General features: G+C 36.7%; 1 protein-coding gene across 1 annotated transcript in view; it reads right to left on the bottom strand.

The window, feature by feature from the left end:
• LOC107673607 (testis-expressed sequence 264 protein-like) overlaps positions 1–20,707 on the bottom strand; it is a 69,798-nt gene that overhangs the window by 40,665 nt on the left and 8,426 nt on the right. Inside the window, exon 2 of the mRNA XM_016467253.1 lies at positions 11,889–12,110. Within this exon, the coding sequence (XP_016322739.1) occupies positions 11,889–12,110 (222 nt within the window). The remainder of the gene's footprint in view (positions 1–11,888; positions 12,111–20,707) is intronic.

Genomic DNA, 20,707 nt, shown 5'->3' with positions numbered 1-20,707 from the left:
GATGTACCCCCCATAGTGTACAATTACAGCTTGAAATACCAGCGGCCCGGTAGCCAACATCTAGCACATCTCTCTCTCTATGAGAATAACAGCTTCCTCACAGCGCTGGGAGACCAGCATTGTGTTTTGGACTTTAATGACTGTGGTTAAGAAAAGTGGGATGTGATTTTTGCCTCTTTAAATATCTCTGATGATGGACAGCGCTGTGTGAAGGCTTATTAAGGATATTAGAGGGCCGTTATAGGCAACATTAAAAAGAGCACAATTTTACAATACAGCAAAGGTCAGTTTGAATCAGTCAAATTCTGTATGATCTTGGAATATCAGTCTTATTTATTTACATCCGTCCATACCATATTTTATCTGATTACAGCACACTATACTACAGGTTGAGCACAAATAGTCTGGTAAAAACTACAGGTACATTAATGCCCAAACCCAACAGAACTGAACCAGCCTCACAAAAAAAGAGGGAGTTTGTCATTTCTGCCCAACTAACATCATCAAATTAAATTACATTAGTCACTCGTCTGCAATTGGCTGAACAAACGAATAGCCACACCCCAAACTCATGCCATTGTTTAAGGAAATGCAGTTGTGTTGGCTGGTCTTAGTGCCACAGTGTTTACAATTTTTGGGAAAATCAACCTGTGATTGGCTTATTTACACTTGTCTCAGCATATTAAACTGGAATGGAGGATTAACAGAGAAAAAAATAAAATGTTCCCTCTAAAATATTCTGCAACTTAAACTATAAGCCAAGTAAATCCATTAAAGGGATAGTTCACCCAAAAATAAAAGTCATCCTTTACTCATCCTTATGTTGTTCCAAACCTGTATGGATTTCTTCATTCATATAAGACAATATTATGAAGAATGCTAGTAACAAATCGTTTTGGTCTTCATTGACCATGAATAAAATGTAAGGTCGTATGTCAACATTTCAAACATACTCTGTATTTTTACTACCTCTTCAAATGCTTTGGCAATTGAATCCCTAAGGTTATAGGTTGTGTTATATTTTGCATGCATTAGAACACATTCAAAATGCATTATGGTCTTGCAATGTTGAGTCCTGTCAATGCTGTTATAGATGACTGGGTAGACTTTTGTTGCAATTATTAGTCTTAAGGGTTATTGATCTCACAGGATCCAAATCACACAAAACGACCCAACCAAGGAGCTGGGGTCAAGCTACAGGGAACAGAAAACTACATAATAGTAGACATAGCTTATCTTTCTCAGACCAGCTGTGACTCACATTGTCTATGAAAAACAAAGTACAAGCACATCTAATATTCCATAAGATTCCATAACACTGTCAGTTTCTCCAAGGTGAAACTGACAGCATCATTATACAGCCTTCCAGTGATGAAAGAAGCAGAGCGATACACAGCAGAAAAATCATAAACCCATAATATACTAATAAACTATACATACACTATCATACAATAGTTTGATCAGTAATATTTTTTAACAAAGTCTCTTATGCTCATCAAAGCTGCATTTGCTTACAAAAATACAGTAAAATAGTAATATTTTGTGACAATAAGTAAGAACTTACAATAAATAAGAACTATTTTCTATATTAATATATTAGAATATATTACTTCAGTCTTCAGTGTCACATGATCCATCAGAAATTATTCTAAGGTGCTGATATGGAGCTCAAGAAACATTTCTTATTATCAATTAATGAAATCAGTTGTGCTGCTTAATATTTTTGTGCAAGGTTTTATAATGAATAGAAAGTTCAAAAGCAAAGCATTTATTTAAAATAGAAATAATGTCTAACATGATAAATGTCTTTACTGTCACCTTGATCAATTTAAAGTATCCTTATTGAATGAAATTATTACAACTAAAACTGTACTGACCCCAAACCTTTGAGCGGTAATGAGTGTGATATTTAAACGTATACTTTAAAACAACGGTAATACAATGGCTGCAGTCTAAAAAAACATGGTAATAACAAGGAGCTTTATAAATGAACACATGAGAGTGGTATAATAATCTGATCACACAGCCAACATAGAGGGGACAACATGCTTTTAAAAATTAATGTTAAGGGAAAATGTTAAGCTCTGTACTCGTACTTTTAAGAAAAAAATATTGATCTAGGTCTAGGTAATATTTTCTCTTGTTCACTGGAGAAATCAAAGAAAACACTGTCGGGAATAATTATCAAGCAGACACTCTTGAACTATAACCCATACCAATAAATAATTCAAGGAAAAACATTTTAACACCAATAAGAAAACATACACTGAACAAAATTATAAACGCAACACTTTTGTTTTTGCCCCCATTTTTCATGAGCTGAACTCAAAGATCTAAGACTTTTTCTATGTACACAAAAGGCCTATTTCTCTCAAATATTGTTCACAAATCTGTCTAAATCTGTGTTAGTGAGCACTTCTCCTTTGCCGAGATAATCCATCCACCTCACAGGTGTGGCATATCAAGATGCTGATTAGACAGCATGATTATTGCACAGGTGTGCCTTAGGCTGGCCACAATAAAAGGCCACTCTAAAATGTGCAGTTTTACTGTATTGGGGGGTCCAGGGGGGTCCGAAAACCAGTCAGTATCTGGTGTGACCACCATTTGCCTCACGCAGTGCAACACATCTCCTTCGCATAGAGTTGATCAGGTTGTTGATTGTGGCCTGTGGAATGTTGGTCCACTCCTCTTCAATGGCTGTGCGAAGTTGCTGGATATTGGCAGGAACTAAAACACGCTGTCGTATACGCCGATCCAGAGCATCCCAAACATGCTCAATGGGTGACATGTCCGGTGAGTATGCTGGCCATGCAAGAACTGGGATGTTTTCAGCTTCCAGGAATTGTGTACAGATCCTTGCAACATGGGGCCGTGCATTATCATGCTGCAACATGAGGTGATGGTCGTGGATGAATGGCACAACAATGGGCCTCAGGATCTCGTCACGGTATCTCTGTGCATTCAAAATGCCATCAATAAAATGCACCTGTGTTCGTCGGTTACGACGACGAATTGCAGTCAGGTCGAGACCCCGATGAGGACGACGAGCATGCCGATGAGCTTCCCTGAGACGGTTTCTGCCAGTTTGTGCAGAAATTCTTTGGTTATTCAAACCGATTGTTGCAGCAGCTGTCCGGGTGGCTGGTCTCAGACGATGTTGGAGGTGAAGATGCTGGATGTGGAGGTCCTGGGGTGGTGTGGTTACACGTGGTCTGTGGTTGTGAGGCCGGTTGGATGTACTGTCAAATTCTCTGAAACGCCTTTGGAGCTGGCTTATGGTAGAGAAATGAACATTCAATTCACGGGCAACAGCTCTAGTGGACATTCCTGCAGTCAGCATGCCAATTGCACGCTCCCTCAAAACTTGCGACATCTGTGGCATTGTGCTGTGTGATAAAACTGCACATTTTAGAGTGGCCTTTTATTGTGGCCAGCCTAAGGCACACCTGTGCAATAATCATGCTGTCTAATCAGCATCTTGATATGCCACACCTGTGAGGTGGATGGATTATCTCGGCAAAGGAGAAGTGCTCACTAACACAGATTTAGACAGATTTGTGAACAATATTTGAGAGAAATAGGCCTTTTGTGTACATAGAAAAAGTCTTAGATCTTTGAGTTCAGCTCATGAAAAATGGGGGCAAAAACAAAAGTGTTGCGTTTATAATTTTGTTCAGTGTATATACAAAAAAACTTATGAGTTTTGTGTATATGAGTTTTTGTGTGCATGTGTGTGCATGGACTCTGAGGTGAGACTGATTCATGCACTGTTAATGTGTAAGGGTGTTGGTCTGACCCCTCAACCATACTCCCACTGGGTCTCACTTGCATCACCACCAACTTAGCGCCTTAATGCAGAAGGAAGTAAATGGGAAACTGGCTTCACACCAATCTCTATGCAGCTGTCTCAAGTACTGGTCTGTAGGCACTGTAACGTGGATCACTTAAACTCACAATTCAATTATTGTCTTCAAAATATATGTTATAGGAACAGTTCACCCAAAAATCTAACTTTCTTAAAATTGCACTGGATTACTAGAGTCATGGATTACTATGATGTTTTTATCAGCTGTTTGAACTCTCATTCTAATGAGCAAGTGATGCAATGGTAAATTTCTCTAAATTCATTCAGATGAAGAAAACAAACTCATCTACATTTTGGATGGCCTGAAATTAAAATTTTAATTTTCGGGTGAACTATTCCTTAATGCCCTATTATTTGTGAACTAGCTGCTGTGACATTTTCTCTGCTCACTTGATCTCTATTTCTGTTCAGTCTATTATGTCAGCAATTTAAAAATGTTAAATGCTACTAACTTTAAAAGTCTAAGGTCCTTTTTATATGCATAAGCCGTTTCCTGACAGATTTTAATAACCGTTTAATGTTTTAAACCAGAATAATTTATTAATATCACAACTCTGAGGCTTCAGTAGACTTGTTTCAGCCCCATCTGAACAACTTATTAGAATCAGAATCAGAAGAGCTTTATTACCAAGTCTGTTTACACACACAAGGAATTTGACTTGATGACAGGAGCTTCCAGTGCAGAAGAATGTACAAACATAGTGCAGACATACATGATAGTGCAGACATACAAAGACTGAGAATCTCTGACATAGAGGATAGACATGTGGACTAACAACTGATGTACACTTACTTGCGAAATACGAGGTAAATACTATGGTATATAAAAACATGGCAATCATTCAATACCATGCCATGCCATATATCCATTACTTTATGGGTTCATGAAATATGAAACATGATTTTTAATGCAATCTAACAACCTTTAATAAATATTAATATGTATTTTTTTGGATAGCTTTGGAAACAAATCCATACTGAGCCCCAAACGACACTATATTTAGATCAATTTTCTATTTATCCGTCCTGAAAATCACTCTCGCCTGAAGGGATTTTCTGTTGAACTTTCTTTAACCTCAAGAAGAAAGTGAATCCGTGACATATCCCAAGACTGGATCTTAAGCATTCACTACAAAGCCCACCATAGTTCAGTGCTGTGATGGACACGTCTTTGCTCCTGGCTCATGCCTCAGTTATCCATGATAACGTACACATGTAGTCAGCGACAGCACACACACACTGAACAATGCTCCAGGAAGCTCATATCAATTATGAAGCAGCTATATCTGGCATACGGCCGTGCCCTCTTCAGAATGCATACGCACACACACAGACACACGCACACACACACGCACACATTACTTTATGGGTTCATGAAATATGAAACATGATTTTTAATGCAATCTAACAACCTTTAATAAATATTAATATGTATTTTTTTGGATAGCTTTGGAAACAAATCCATACTGAGCCCCAAACGACACTATATTTAGATCAATTTTCTATTTATCCGTCCTGAAAATCACTCTCGCCTGAAGGGATTTTCTGTTGAACTTTCCTTAACCTCCAGAAGAACGTGAATCCGTGAAATATCCCAAGACTGGAACTTAAGCATCCATTACAAAGCCCACTGGTTCAGTGCTGTGATGGACACGTCTTTGCTTCTAACTCATGTCTCAGTTATCCATGATAACGTACACACATTATCAGCGACAGTGTTCGCACACTGAACAATGCTCCACAAAGACCATATCAATTATGAAGCAGCTATATCTAGAATACGGCCGTGCCCTCACCATAATGCATATGCGCACACACACACACACACACACACACACACAAACAAACACTCACTGATTGGCTACTTCACTGATTAAGTCAATGACTGTCTGCCTGACTGAACCGCTCAAGTGAGAACTCTCTTGCTCTCCCGTATCAGTCCTCTTCTCACAAACAAAGACAAGAATAGTCTAATAGACTGCACAAATAGTACAGTTCATTTTTGCTGAATGCTGGGCAATTTAAAGCTGCACCGGAATCTGTTACAACAACAACATATTTAGCTTTACTGAAAGAAAGAGAAAGCGAGAGGAACCTACTATTAACATCCATCGAATTACAAGTGCTTAGATTGCCATTTAAACTTCCTTTTCCCATTTATTATGTAGTGAAAATATTATTTAAATTATTATCAGGACTTTTTCAAATGTTGTTCTAAATTGTAACATTATGCAAACTGATAGTCTCATGATTGTGTAAGTTTTTTTATTTTTTATTAATACTTTTATTCAGCAAGTATCCATTAAATTGATCAAAAGTAGCAGTAAAGATGTATGTTACAAATGATTTCTATTTCAAAGAAGTGCTGTTCTATACTATTCCATTCTATAGACTGTTCTATTTCTATTCATCCAAGAATTGTGACTCGTATCACAGTTTTCACAAAAAAATATTAAGCAGCACAACTATTTTCAACATTGATCATAAAAAGAAATGTTTCTTAAGCCACCAAATCAGCATATTAGAATGATTTCTGAGAGATCATGTGACACTAAAGACTGGACTAATGGCTATAAAGTTCAGCTTTGCCATCACAGAAATAGAAAAATGTTAAAATATATTGAAATAGAAACATTTCACAACATTACTGGTTTTACTGTACTGTTTTAATCAAATAAATGCAGACATTGTGAGCAATTGGCGAGACTTCTTTTAAATATATTAATTAATCTCATGCATTCTTATGCATACGTATTATGTACAGTATGCATACATGCTTCCAAATTTTTAGATTTAGTTTTAGATGCCCAAAACAGATGTTAATAGCAGGTGTAAATAGGCCCAAAGAAAGGCCAGGGGAAGGTAAAGAAACTGAGATGGGGGAGGGTTGATAGGGTCTCATTAAAGATGTAGGGCTACCTGTGAGGATCAAACAGTCTGCCTGCCAGCCCACCCACACACACTCCCTCTAGAGGGGCACATATGATACAGCATAAAAGGGGAGCCTGTGGTCAGCTACTATTCCCCCTTCTTCCTCTATCTCCTCTCTCTTCCTCTCCAGCTGACTGTGTGTTAGAACAAGCTACAGTTAATACAATCTTAACATGAAATTACTAGCAGGAGGTAAAACCCTGCTAACAGAAATTTACAATAAGATATTGTCTGATTAGAAGAAGAGTTTATGAGAGACACCATAATAATTAACAACTGGTGGTTGAATTTTGAAAAATGACTGTGTACAGTATATAGTGTGTGTATATGTACAGTATATATAAAAAAATCTAACTTTGTACAAGCTTTTAAAGTAGTCGCATCACCATATTCTTCATTCCATTTATCTTTTTATTAGATTAATTTTTTGCCCCTCAGATTCACTGCGGTTCTTTTCCAGCTGCCCACACATTGGAAAGCTCATTAAATATGGATGCCATGTACTACCACAACCAATTTTGCATGTTTAATTTAACAAATAATAACATCAAAGAGGATAGGGAGGAACAGAGCTGCATTATTCATGAGCTGATTGGACTAGGGAAATGGAATCAGTATGTTGTTCAGGTAACTGCCAAGATGGGCGGGGTCAACTTTAGATAGATTTGCTTGCAATTAATAGCATGTAATGAAGGTTCCGAAAAGGCTTTTACACATGCAGAGAATTATACATAATATGTTCTGACAATCTTGATAAACATCAGTAAACAGCAAATGGTAAAGATGTTAAATAATCTACAAAGTAAAAACTGCATGGATATATATAGGAATGTCCTCCAAGACTGAAAACACGAAAAAAAAAAAAAAATGCATTTACAATAATGCACTTATACTAGAAGTCAAAGGTGCATCACTTTTCACATACCAGAAAGAGAAATTACATAATTATCCACAAAAGACTATTTACTTGGAGCAAAATAGTAACAGAGCACAACACTCGGGCTCTGGAAGAAAAATTTCCTTCTTTTTATCCATAGAAGTACATTTTTAATGTTAAGGTATACATTTTTCAGGACAGACCAACCATGAGCTTAGCCACATTTCCTAGGAAGAACCTCACAACCCATAATTCTGAATAGAGATCCACCAAGAAGAGTTACCACGAAGACAAGAACTGCATCAAAAGAAATGAGATCTTATATATTTATATATAATTTAATAAGTTGCAAAATATTGTTTTTAAGATTTACAATCAATGACTTGGTCAATAGTTTTATATTGAATCGTTGTCTCATAAAAAAACACATAGGCCTATTCTTATCCTTTTTACGACTTTCAAAAACATTTTGGACTCAAATCCAAGCTTATAGAGTAGTGATTCACCTCAGTGCTTGTTTTTTGGTTTAAAGTAGTTTTTCAAAATTCCAATGAAGAAAATGAATGAAGACAAACGTATCCTGAACCAAGGCCGCTGAAAAAGTTGGCAGTACTATTACATCTATAAATCCCTCTAACATAGTTCATCTCGCCCTTCCTTTATCCCTACTTCTTAAAAATCACCTCTTTTAATGGGCTTAGTCAATCCTGACAGCCAGCCTTCTGCTGGATCTACACGGCTCGCTCACGGGTCGGCATGCACTCACACACGCACACACACAGTTTGAAATCACTGTTACGGTGTAATGGGACTGCCCACATACTCTGTGTATGCTGTGTTTCTTAGGAGTGAACTCCTGTGTGGGTGCAGGAGATTCTGCCCTCTCGCTGTCTAACAGATGGTCCGTGTGTTTGTGTGTGTGTGTGTTTATCATTTTCAGCAAAGACTCAGCCTCTCAGCAGATTGAGAAGAATGTGTCCGTGTCTTCTGTCGATAACGGGTGGACAAGTGATTTATCTCCTCCACGAAGAGCGATATATAAAAGAGGACTGAGGGACCAATACTAAGATGGAGAAGCATGTGGGAGAGGAATAAATAGAAAGGATTTGTCAATGGAGAAGATAAAAAGGGATATCTAGGGTTGGCAGAGGGGCAGTTCAGTGTTTGACCCGTGCCACAACAGACCGCACCTCCCCGCGTCAACTGCCACGCTCGGCAGAGAACCAACAGAAGCCATTCCCAACACATGTCCACTCCACAGGATATTTATAGGAACTAGACACAAGCACTGGCTGGGTGATACGTTGGTTGGATACTCATAATTACATGGAGATAAAAATTAAACAACATTGTAAATATTACAAAGATTTTAATGTACTTTTATTTGGTCATCTCTGATTAAAACTTAGTTTCAAAACTGTTGTTGGAGTTTGGTTTAGAGGTTTGATCCGTATATACGAGTGCAGGACAAGTTTTGATTGCCGAGTACTGATACGGGCAGGAAGATACTGATATGAGTGCGGGACCTTGTGCGATGACATGTTGGACTCCACAAAATATAATGATCTAAAATTACAACAATAGTTACTCAAATGCATTTTTTACAATACAGAATGTTATTTGGGTTATTCATCTATTGCACAACAAAAACTAAACAATTTACAGACTCATGGTTGCTGGTGGGAGCGTGACAAAATCTAACATATTTTTGGAGGAACGGGACAGAATCTTATGGGAGCAGGATTGAAAAAGCCATGCAATGCAGACCTCTAGTTTATGTTGTTTATATGTATGAATCAGTACAAGCTGAATCAGTTGCCAAAAAAAAAAATCTAAAAATGTTCACGGATGACCATATGTGACAATGTTAATATACTATAATGTATTAGTAAAATATATAGGTACATTTAAAAGTGTTATTTTCATCCCAAAATTACTAAAACAAAACAAAACAAAAAATACACATCCTGATGATAAATTAACTGTTAACAATTTTAATTAAAATATACTGTTGACAAAAATATGACAACAAAAAATAAGCCAGCTAGATAGTGGCAATGCACTAATAATGCTTTCAGAAAAAAGAAAAATATGTAGAAAGAATTGAATAATGTAATTCAATTGTAGCATGTTGGGGATTGATCTGCTCAAGCATATTACAAATGCATTACAAATGAGCAAACACTTCAGACGCACACATCCCTGGTGACTTACATGTCCTATCTGGTTACATGTCCTATCTAAGTGTTGTGCATGTGCTGTGTGGTAGTGGTGGGTGTACAGAGGTCTTTGCAGGAAGTCTTACTTCAGTTTCATAATAAAGGAAGCGCCAGTCTGAACTTCTGCCAGATTCTATTCAATAAATCATTGTAAAGACATGTCCCTGCCTACACACACACGTGCATTTGTGAATGTCTCTCCATTATTCATCTGCTCAGTTCCATCTTTGTACACTCTGCCACTCCATATACATCACATTACAAACTCACACACACAATCCCATAATGCAACATACATCTTCTGCTAACTCCTACACTGCACTGCTCATGTAACTATTGCACTACTCTTAATAAGCTATCAGACAAGCAAAGTTAGAAAATGTGTGTGTGTGTGTGTGTGTGTTTTTTTTTTAGAATTGCATTGTAAAAACTCGCAATTGCGATTCGAAAAGATATAAACTCACAATTCTGATATTTTTTTCTCAGAATTGTATGATATAAACTCACAACTGCAAGTTTTAAAGTCAGAATAGTGGGATATAAACTTGCAATTGCAAGATACAAAGTCAGAATTGCGAGATAAAACCTTGCAATTCTGACTTTTTTCTCACAAGACTTTTTTTCTCACAACCAAGTTTATATCATGTAATTCTGAGAAAAAAGTCAAAACTGCAACGGCAGAATCTCGCAATTCATACTTTATAATTCTCAATTGCGAGTTTCTCACAATTCTGAAAAAAAAAAAAAAGTCAGAATTCTGAGAGAAAAAGTCGCAATTAACTTTTTTTATTTTTTATTCAGTGACGGAAACGGACTTCCATATTAATGAGATCTGGTTAATAAGAGCCACTTGTTCGCAAATCAAACATCACAACTTGCAATGTGCACACTAACAAGATAATATCTGACAAAAACACATGGACACAAAGTTTTCTTAACAGCAACTACATTTAAATTATTGTCACAAACTTTATGTTATATTCATTTTAATCACAGTATGGAGCCATTCTGGTGCATAAACTACAGAAATTCCTTGTATTCAAGGATAGTAAGTAGAAAAAATGTATTTTCATCTAGGGAAATAAGTGAGCATCTGGTACAGGCTGCTTTGTAACTGTATGAGACGGCCCATGCGCCAGCACGGCAACTAGGACAGATTGTCACGCCAATATTGCGAGCCACAAGGATGACAATTTTGGTTGCGCCTTCCATCTTGGTTACCCAATGTGAACAGCCACTACAATGCAAAGGTGTTATAGGTGGTTGCCAAGGCATTGATAGCTAGCTGCTAGTGTATGCTAGGTGGTTACTTATTGGAAATAGAGCACAAGAACAGCATTAGCACCAGAAAAGTGACACCTATACAAATAACACCTTAAGTTTCATGTGTCACTATGCTTCACACGTGGTAAGTAGCGCATTATCCATCACATTATCTCACAGCACTGAACTGTACTGAACTCCTGCTACTAGACGGCAACCAGCAAGCTTGCACAAACTGACCTCATTAACAGCCTCTTTACCATCTCTCTATCCAGTCATCTGTCCATTCAGAAGTTGTTAAGGCCGTTTCCTCCCCATTTACACACGTTTCTCACTATACATTCCACATGCTGTCCTCCATTTAATCTGCTGGATATTGACCACTAGTGATGTGATGGAAATTACAACATATAATGCAGAGCGCTGCACTCCGTTCGGCCAAGTATCATATATTGTAATTTAGTGGTATATTATCAGCCGTCAGAATGGTTTGGAGATGATTTAAATTGATAAACCCTGCAACTCAATAACAGTCTGCAACACATCATACATTGGGATTTCGATTTACTGTAAACTATAAGTTGAGTTGTGTTTTAAAAAAGGGAAGGTGAAAAAAAAAAATCAAGAAATAAACACAAGCAGAATACATTAAACATAAAAAGAAAACAATTCTGCAGTAGTTCTTTGTTAGTAATTATGAGTCAAATACAAAATTATGCAAGATTGTTACCTTTATATACTGTTGTAGTTCAGGATAGACTCTATAAGCACCGCAGACAGGGGACAGAGTGCATCTGTTTGGAAACGAGGAAGTTACGGCACAGGTGACTTCTGGGAAGGAGATGACTTTGTAGCCGAATTTCTCGTACAGACGCTGCAGCTCTTTGTCAGGTTTCTCTTCATTTTCACACAGTATGCTGCCCACTACATACCGACACTGATCTGCTTGAGTCTGAAACAAAAAGAGAGAGATTACATCAGATTGTGCTGAATATACTGTACCTGCAATGTAACACAAATAATATTTACATTCATAATACTGATCCAAGGACCTAAAGTCATTTATATAGGCCTACAGTTAAAAAATGTGGGGTCAGTAAGGTTTTTAATCTTTTTGAAAGAAGTCCCAACAGTGTTCACCAAAAATACAGTGAAAACAGCTATATTGTGGAATATTATAAACATTTAAAGTAACTGTTTCTATTGTAGTATATTTAATTTATAATGTATTCTTGTGATGGCAAAGCTGAATTTTCAGCAGCAATTATTCCAGTCTTCAGTGTCACATGATCCCTCAGAATCAGTTTTAATATGCTGATTTGCTGCTCAAAAAACATTTCATTATCACTGGTCAAAATTATTTTTGAGTAAACCAAGATACATTTTTTGAAAGGATTCTTTGATGAACAGAAAGTTTTCTTTGAAATGGAGGAAGATATTTCAGTAACATTATAATATCTTTATTGTACAGTACACTTTCGAACAATTTAATGCATTCTTACTGAATACAAATCTTGACTGACACCAAAATTTAAACAGTACTGTACAAGGTACCAGGCTGCTATAAAAAGTGTGTTTAGGAAAAATGAATCACTGGTATTTCTGGTCAGATTACAAAGTCTACACACATTTCGGCAAAGTACTTCATGGTTTTCTTAACAGCATTTTCTCTGCTATGGCCTATTCTTCCCAAAATGGCAAATCAGTCTGTGGTTGGTCATATGGTTTCTTCCTGTCTAAGTATGTGTTTCTTGGCTAATCTCTTGTATGTTTCACAGTGTCATTGACAAGAAGCTATAAATGACCAAGAGTTTTAAGACTCATGGTTTAAACACCCCCTCACAATCGCATGTGCATTGGAGCTAGCAATCCAATAAAACATTAATGACAAAACAATTAAGTCGTTTATAAAGTTGTCATCTCTAATTACTTATCTAGCAAGTGTTCGCCCACTACAGTGAATGATTCAATATGTCACTAACATCCGTAATTTAGACTGAATGCTGAACGTCAGTGTTATCGAGCGACAATGAGATGATCTTCTCGAGAGTTTGACAGCGGTGACAGGAACCGACATCATGCTAAACGTATATACAGTATATCCTTTTCAAAAACCTATTCTTCTCCCGTTTCCTGGTTTGTCTTTCTTTTCCACCTCCATCCTTTGACTCTCTCTCTCTCTACCCTGCCATGCTTCTTTGTCCCTTTGTACGTTTTGTCCCTTTTCCCAGCACGAAGAGCTTGTTTCTCCAACTAATGATGGTATTCAGAACTCTCTCCATCGCTACCATCCTACACAACTGTCAGCAAATAAAGTGGGAATTTCTGGCAGTTCTCCAGACAGAGCACCCAAGAGACAACAGGCAATTACTTGGAGCAAGAAGGCCTACACATACACTTCCCTTCACTTGTCGTTTGCCTGTTTATGTCAAATAATTCAACCAACCAATGTGGACGAAACAAGAAAACGCAGTACCAATTCAAATAATAACCACAAGTGCTCTCAAACAAACCAGCTAATCTTCACACTGCCAATCAAAGACAACCGAGAAGATCTGGTCTACAGACGTCCAAGAAAAGGAAGCGAATTTACGAACGGTTTTCCTGACACTCGCCCCAGATTTGACTATGAACACTAATGGGCGCGCTAAGGCCTTCTCTCACAGCCTAATTGGTTCTTGAGTTGTTGTGCCGGCCACACGGACGCAATACGGCATGTTACGCATCTTCGCGTTCAAGGTTCACTGCACTTCTCTTTTTTTGAAAGGCAATTTTTAAAAGCAATTCTCTGCTCGGCTTTGCAAGGTCCGTCGTTTTTTGACAGATGAAGGCTCTGCAACAATAAAGAGGTGGTAATTCTTTATTAGCAGACATGTAACAAGGATTTACTCCTCTCATCTTTCCCAGCCCTTATCCTCTCCCTCTGCTCGATCCTCCCGGGGCTAGGACTTCTGGGAATTCCCCCCAGCCACGTTCGGGATTGCTCACGGATAACACATGGTTTCTGGAGCGTGCACGTCGGGGAGAGTGTCGCTTTTTTTTAAAGGGTTGGCGGCGAAATGGCAAAAGCTCTCTGCATAGCACAGGAGTCCCTAAGGTGCTCAGATCTGCATAATTGTAGAGAGCGAGGCGGCTCAGCCTTGGCTCAAGAGGCGACTCATGAAAATTCAAGAGGCATCTGCCTAGTTCACACTGGCAGCCGCAAACCAGACGCAGAATCAACAAAATTTAGCAAAAATTCAGAACCAGATCATTTAGACATTGATAAATAATTCAGACGATTAATCTTCAGACTTCGCTCCAAAATTAACACACTTTGAGGAGATTATTGGAGTATATTTAACAAAACAAAACAAAAAAAATTTTATTTTATTTTTTTTATTTATTTATATATTTTTCAGTTATATGTTAATTTTGATTTACGGATTTGGCTGATGTTTTTTATCCAAAGTAACTTACATTCTAAAATGTGAATTTTAAATATAAAAATGTTAATAAAAATTGTATAATATTATTAAATAATATTATAATTATCGATTAAAAAATTATTGATTAAAATGTTTAATCTAATTAATTACATGGTTCTGCGATTAATTAATCGAATTAATCGCAAACTAAATATGTCTGTGAAAATACCCCCAAAAGATAATTTAAAGCTATTATTGTTTTTAAATGTTTAGGTTACAATGGCCTAACATAAAGTATGAAACATAAAAGAAGATAAATTGAGAAACATCTCAGTATTTTTTGTTCATGCAATGAAAGTCACTATGGTGACCAAAAACAGCTTAGTTACCAACAGTATTCATAATACCTTCTTTTATGTTGTGCAAAAGAAAGTAAGTCATTCTGGTTTGAAACAACATGAGGATGAGTAGCCTAAATTATGACAGAATTTATTTATTTATTTTTGGTGAACTATCCCTTTAAAGTTTTATTTATTTAAAAAAATGAAATTATACTCTAAAGAAGATACTAAAACAGCCAGCAGGTGGTGGTAAATGTCTTTATGAGTCGATTCGTAGTACAAACTGCTGATTCATTCAGGAATTTAGTAAACGGCTCCTCTCTAACTGGGCTTTGAATTTACACGATGAGGATTTATTCGGAAAGTGAATACCGCTGTGCTGCTCGGAGACGCACAACAGTTCTGCTGTGGCTTTTTAAGTAATATTTTCGTTGGCAAAATTAGCAAAAACACACAATATTGTGTTTAAAATATAGCACAATATTAACTTCTTATTTACTGAACTGTTGTATAAAATAACAGTTGCACTCGTGTTCTTCGTGACAAAAACAGCACTCGTGTGATATTGCTCTCGTTGCTGCTGTGATATGCTTATTATATGATATAAATATGAGACAAAAACTCATACATGGGCATGTTTTTGCCCCAATATCTTGAATTTTAGGGAATAACTGTATTTCTGGAGTTATTGCCCATCATATTTGTCAACTGTCAACTGTATGAAATGTAAGATGACATACAGGTCTGGGGGCGTTAACTGCGTTAAAATATTTTAAATCGCGTTATTTTTCATAACTAATTAAGTCAACGTGTTAAACTGACAGCCCTAAAAAATAAATACACTTTAGTACCAACAAACTTTGAAACAACTTCCTGGCCTTATTTGTGCTAAATATAGACAAATTTCTCCATATCTTAGGGTTTCACGATGCTGTTGCTAGCTGGGTTTGAGGCTACAAAGCCATATGAAAAGAAACAGATAGTGAGCTTAGCATGGCTGGCCTGGTTTGATTAATTAGCCCTGGTTTGTGAAGTAGGGTTTTCATGGTGCTTCTCAGTATGGACACTGCAGGTGGAACTGTCCTCAATTTAACCTGATGGAGAGTTATACTAGAAACCCCTCCTCTCATTATATTTAATCATATATACAGATATGAAGCCTTGTTTCACACAGAGAGCAAAGTTCCACTTGGAGATCTCCTGTGGAATGTTCTAGAAACCTATAAGATGTGTAATTACTAAAAGTTTCATGGAGTATACTTCAGAGCTCAGATCAGGACGTTATACGGCACAGAAGAACTTTGTAGTCTGACTTTATGAATGTAAAGCAAACTAGCTGACATTGGAAAGTTCTAAAGAAGTCCCACCTCTGGGTCCTACTCTCTATAAAAATTGTAAGGCCCGTTTCATACCACATGCATAAGCAGCAAATAAGCAAAGCATCAACATAAATGCAACAGCAGGCTCACATTGTGTTCTCAAACTCAGAGTGTTCCTGTAACAGAACTGCAGAAGAACAAATCACACCCATACAATCTAAAAAAAAATGCAGAACTGCAAATTAAAATGTAGAATTAAATAATGCAAGGAAAAGGTCAGAGCCTATGTACATATATCAATGAAGTCCTGAATCAGCATCAGGGAGACCTCTGCTGACCACCTAGTGGAGCTACAGGACAGATACAATCTAATGCAGCTAGTCTTTACAAATTTTAGGTTGGCTATTTATCAAGCTTTTGATGAAAGCACCAGCTTCACTACTTACAGGAAGGAGCATCTCCAGATACACAGCTAATGAAACTACACTATCCAGGTCAACAATCAGCAACCACCACATTTAACATTAAGATTACAGCTATCCTGCATACTTTAAATAATAATAGCAATGACACATTTGTGGACGAGCCTAAAGCTAATGTTTTTCATACGAATTAGAAAAAAAAAGGTAGCGCAAAAAAAAAAGGCTTTCCAGAGGGTCTAGCAAGAAGATGCATTACACATGACATTTCTTAAACATGGGCATGAATTGCACAAATGTGTTCCTCTTCTTGGTTAGAGCTGGTAAGTAGAATTAATTTTTGCGAATCAGTTCAAGCTATCCATTTACAGAGTCAATTTTAAATTTAGATTCAACTGTATTTTTTAGTCATCACTGAAAACTGTTCATGCAAGTCCCCCAAGCAAAACCAGGCTGTATACAATGCCCCTGAGTGACAGTTTATAATATTTTAATAAATTAAAAATCATATGCGCATATCAAAAAATGTAAATAATATATAAATATTGCTGTGTATGACAAGGTATTGGTGCCTATGAATGGGAATTTGCATTTGAAGAACAATCAGAGCACAAACATACAGAAACGTATTGAATAAGATGGGCAAATAAAGAAAGTAATTATTTAATGTATACACTGTGTGTGTGTGTGTGTGTGTGTGTGTGTGTGAGAGAGAGAGAGAGAGAGAGAGCGAGAGAGAGAGAGTTGAAGAGAGAAAGAAGGAAGGACAAAAAAATGGAAGTACCAGGTCAACAAGTGGAATCAGTTGCTTTCACTGTTCTTACATCATAGTTTTAGCTATTTTCAAGAAAATGGACAGAGACCTGTAGCTGAATTGGGTTTACAGTCAGTCTCTTTAAAAAAAAAAAAAAAAGATTTATGAGACCACTACCTTAGTAATGCAATTTATATTAATTACATATTTTACCAAAGGTCTCTATTATCAACTTAGGCTTGCAATGCTTTTGAGAAATTAAGCCTTGAATGATTTACTGACTGAATCGACTGACTGAAACCAGCAGTTTGAATCATACTGGTCAAACTGCTAACTGACCAGTGACTTTGAGGCTGCTTTTGAATCTTTTCAACAGACTGACTCATTAATGTATGGAAGCCCATTTCCACCACTGAATAAAAAATACAAAAGATAATTTAAAGCTATTATTGTTTTTAAATGTTTAGGTTACAATGGCCTAACATAAAGTATGAAACATAAAAGAAGATAAATTGAGAAACATCTCAGTATTTTTTGTTCATGCAATGAAAGTCACTATGGTGACCAAAAACAGCTTAGTTACCAACAGTATTCATAATACCTTCTTTTATGTTGTGCAAAAGAAAGTAAGTCATTCTGGTTTGAAACAACATGAGGATGAGTAGCCTAAATTATGACAGAATTTATTTATTTATTTTTGGTGAACTATCCCTTTAAAGTTTTATTTATTTAAAAAAATGAAATTATACTCTAAAGAAGATACTAAAACAGCCAGCAGGTGGTGGTAAATGTCTTTATGAGTCGATTCGTAGTACAAACTGCTGATTCATTCAGGAATTTAGTAAACGGCTCCTCTCTAACTGGGCTTTGAATTTACACGATGAGGATTTATTCGGAAAGTGAATACCGCTGTGCTGCTCGGAGACGCACAACAGTTCTGCTGTGGCTTTTTAAGTAATATTTTCGTTGGCAAAATTAGCAAAAACACACAATATTGTGTTTAAAATATAGCACAATATTAACTTCAGGAAGGAGCATCTCCAGATACACAGCTAATGAAACTACACTATCCAGGTCAACAATCAGCAACCACCACATTTAACATTAAGATTACAGCTATCCTGCATACTTTAAATAATAATAGCAATGACACATTTGTGGACGAGCCTAAAGCTAATGTTTTTCATACGAATTAGAAAAAAAAAGGTAGCGCAAAAAAAAAAGGCTTTCCAGAGGGTCTAGCAAGAAGATGCATTACACATGACATTTCTTAAACATGGGCATGAATTGCACAAATGTGTTCCTCTTCTTGGTTAGAGCTGGTAAGTAGAATTAATTTTTGCGAATCAGTTCAAGCTATCCATTTACAGAGTCAATTTTAAATTTAGATTCAACTGTATTTTTTAGTCATCACTGAAAACTGTTCATGCAAGTCCCCCAAGCAAAACCAGGCTGTATACAATGCCCCTGAGTGACAGTTTATAATATTTTAATAAATTAAAAATCATATGCGCATATCAAAAAATGTAAATAATATATAAATATTGCTGTGTATGACAAGGTATTGGTGCCTATGAATGGGAATTTGCATTTGAAGAACAATCAGAGCACAAACATACAGAAACGTATTGAATAAGATGGGCAAATAAAGAAAGTAATTATTTAATGTATACACACACACACACACACACACATTGATGTATCCATTATTAATTACAGTAAGACATAATATGTATTACATGGACACTGTAAAACTAGGTGTTACTAATGGAAACCCCATGAAATAAAAGCATGGCACCTAAGGATGAACTTACTAGCGGGTCACGGCACCATGAATATGCATAACCTGCCATTTCCTCAAGATGATTAGCTGCCCTGAATGCCCTCAAATGTTGAATAGCCTCCCATGCTGACTGAAATTGAAACTGATGGCGTATCATTTCTGGGGAACTGTAGGTGCTGTGTTGGGTAGGGGCCAATCTGGACAGAATTAATGGGGCAGAAAATAAGAGTATGCAAAAAAGCCCAGTTTGGAAAGCTTGTGATAATATTGGAGTTGTCATGGAAAAGGATCACAAGAGCAAAGTTTCGGTATTTGCATTTAGTGGACAACCTAGAAATCTGAATTTGCACTGCAATAGTCAAAACCATCAACCTGAAGCTTTGAGGAAAACCATTTAGATTAATTTGATTCTTAATAATGCATAATTCAGATTAAGTTGAAGGGTAACTCAGATTATCTATTAAAGATGGTTAACATCAGATGAATGCTTCAGACATAAATCAGAGAAGAAACGCAAGGTCCACCTTACATGCACTAGATTCTGGCTTCATTAGCTGACTGACACTGCTAAACTGAAGCGCCTGGAACCACAATGACTGTCCATCAGTCATGTTCTGCTCTCGCAAGCAGGCTATAACTAATCATAACTCCTAGCTCAAGGCAACGTTCACGCCATCGGTCTAATTAAAAAAGGCAGAGGAGGGCGACTGGCATTCAAAAGTCAAGCATGTAGGACATTTTGCTAGTAGCTGGACAAAACACTCACGACTGGTTAATTTCTTTTTGTCATGTGAACAGTTAGGTCAGCTGTTCAGATAATGTGCCGAAAAGGACAAGACTCAGCAGAGTTTTATCCTTAAAATGGCTATAAATGTGAGGACAATCTACCTTTTAATGCTATCTAAAATGAGGTCTTAATCCCTAAATTTTAAACCAGTGCCTTGAGACAACAAAAAGCTATTCTGAAGAAAGCATTTTCCCCTCCTTTCGTATTTTTCTTGTAAAAAGCATTTATTCCCCTGGTCTGTGTGTCTTCAGATGAGTAAACAAGAGAAAATAATGTACAAAGAAGCTGAACATAGGGGATCAGGTCAGAGCCCAACATAGAAATGTTTTTCTCTGTCTCAAGCAGTAAACAGAAATGTATTAGCATGTTTCATAAGAGGATGGTGAATCCAAAACTACACATTTCAACTTTGACTAGTCAGTGGGTTGTTAGAATGAATAGATGGCCTACAGAAACACTGTATAATTGAGCTAGTTTAGGGTCATGTTCTCCAAACACCAGTTAGACTTCTTAGAGATATTTACAGTACTGTTCAAAAGTTTCAAAAAGAAGTTTTTTTAAAGAAATTAATACTTTTATTCAGTAATAGTTGCATTAAGTTGTTTAAAAGTGACTAAAATTTCAATTTAAAATAAATGCCGTTCTTTCTACTTATAAACTTTCTACTTATCAAAGAATCCTGAAACAAATGTATCATAGTTTCCACCAAAAAAACAAACAAACAAAAAACACAATTATA

This window comes from Sinocyclocheilus anshuiensis, unplaced genomic scaffold, assembly GCF_001515605.1.
Source record: "Sinocyclocheilus anshuiensis isolate Anshui unplaced genomic scaffold, SAMN03320099.WGS_v1.1 scaffold44, whole genome shotgun sequence".
Lineage (NCBI taxonomy): Eukaryota > Metazoa > Chordata > Actinopteri > Cypriniformes > Cyprinidae > Sinocyclocheilus > Sinocyclocheilus anshuiensis.
Note: the sequence above shows the minus strand (reverse complement) of the source record. Positions and strands in the feature narration are given on the sequence as shown.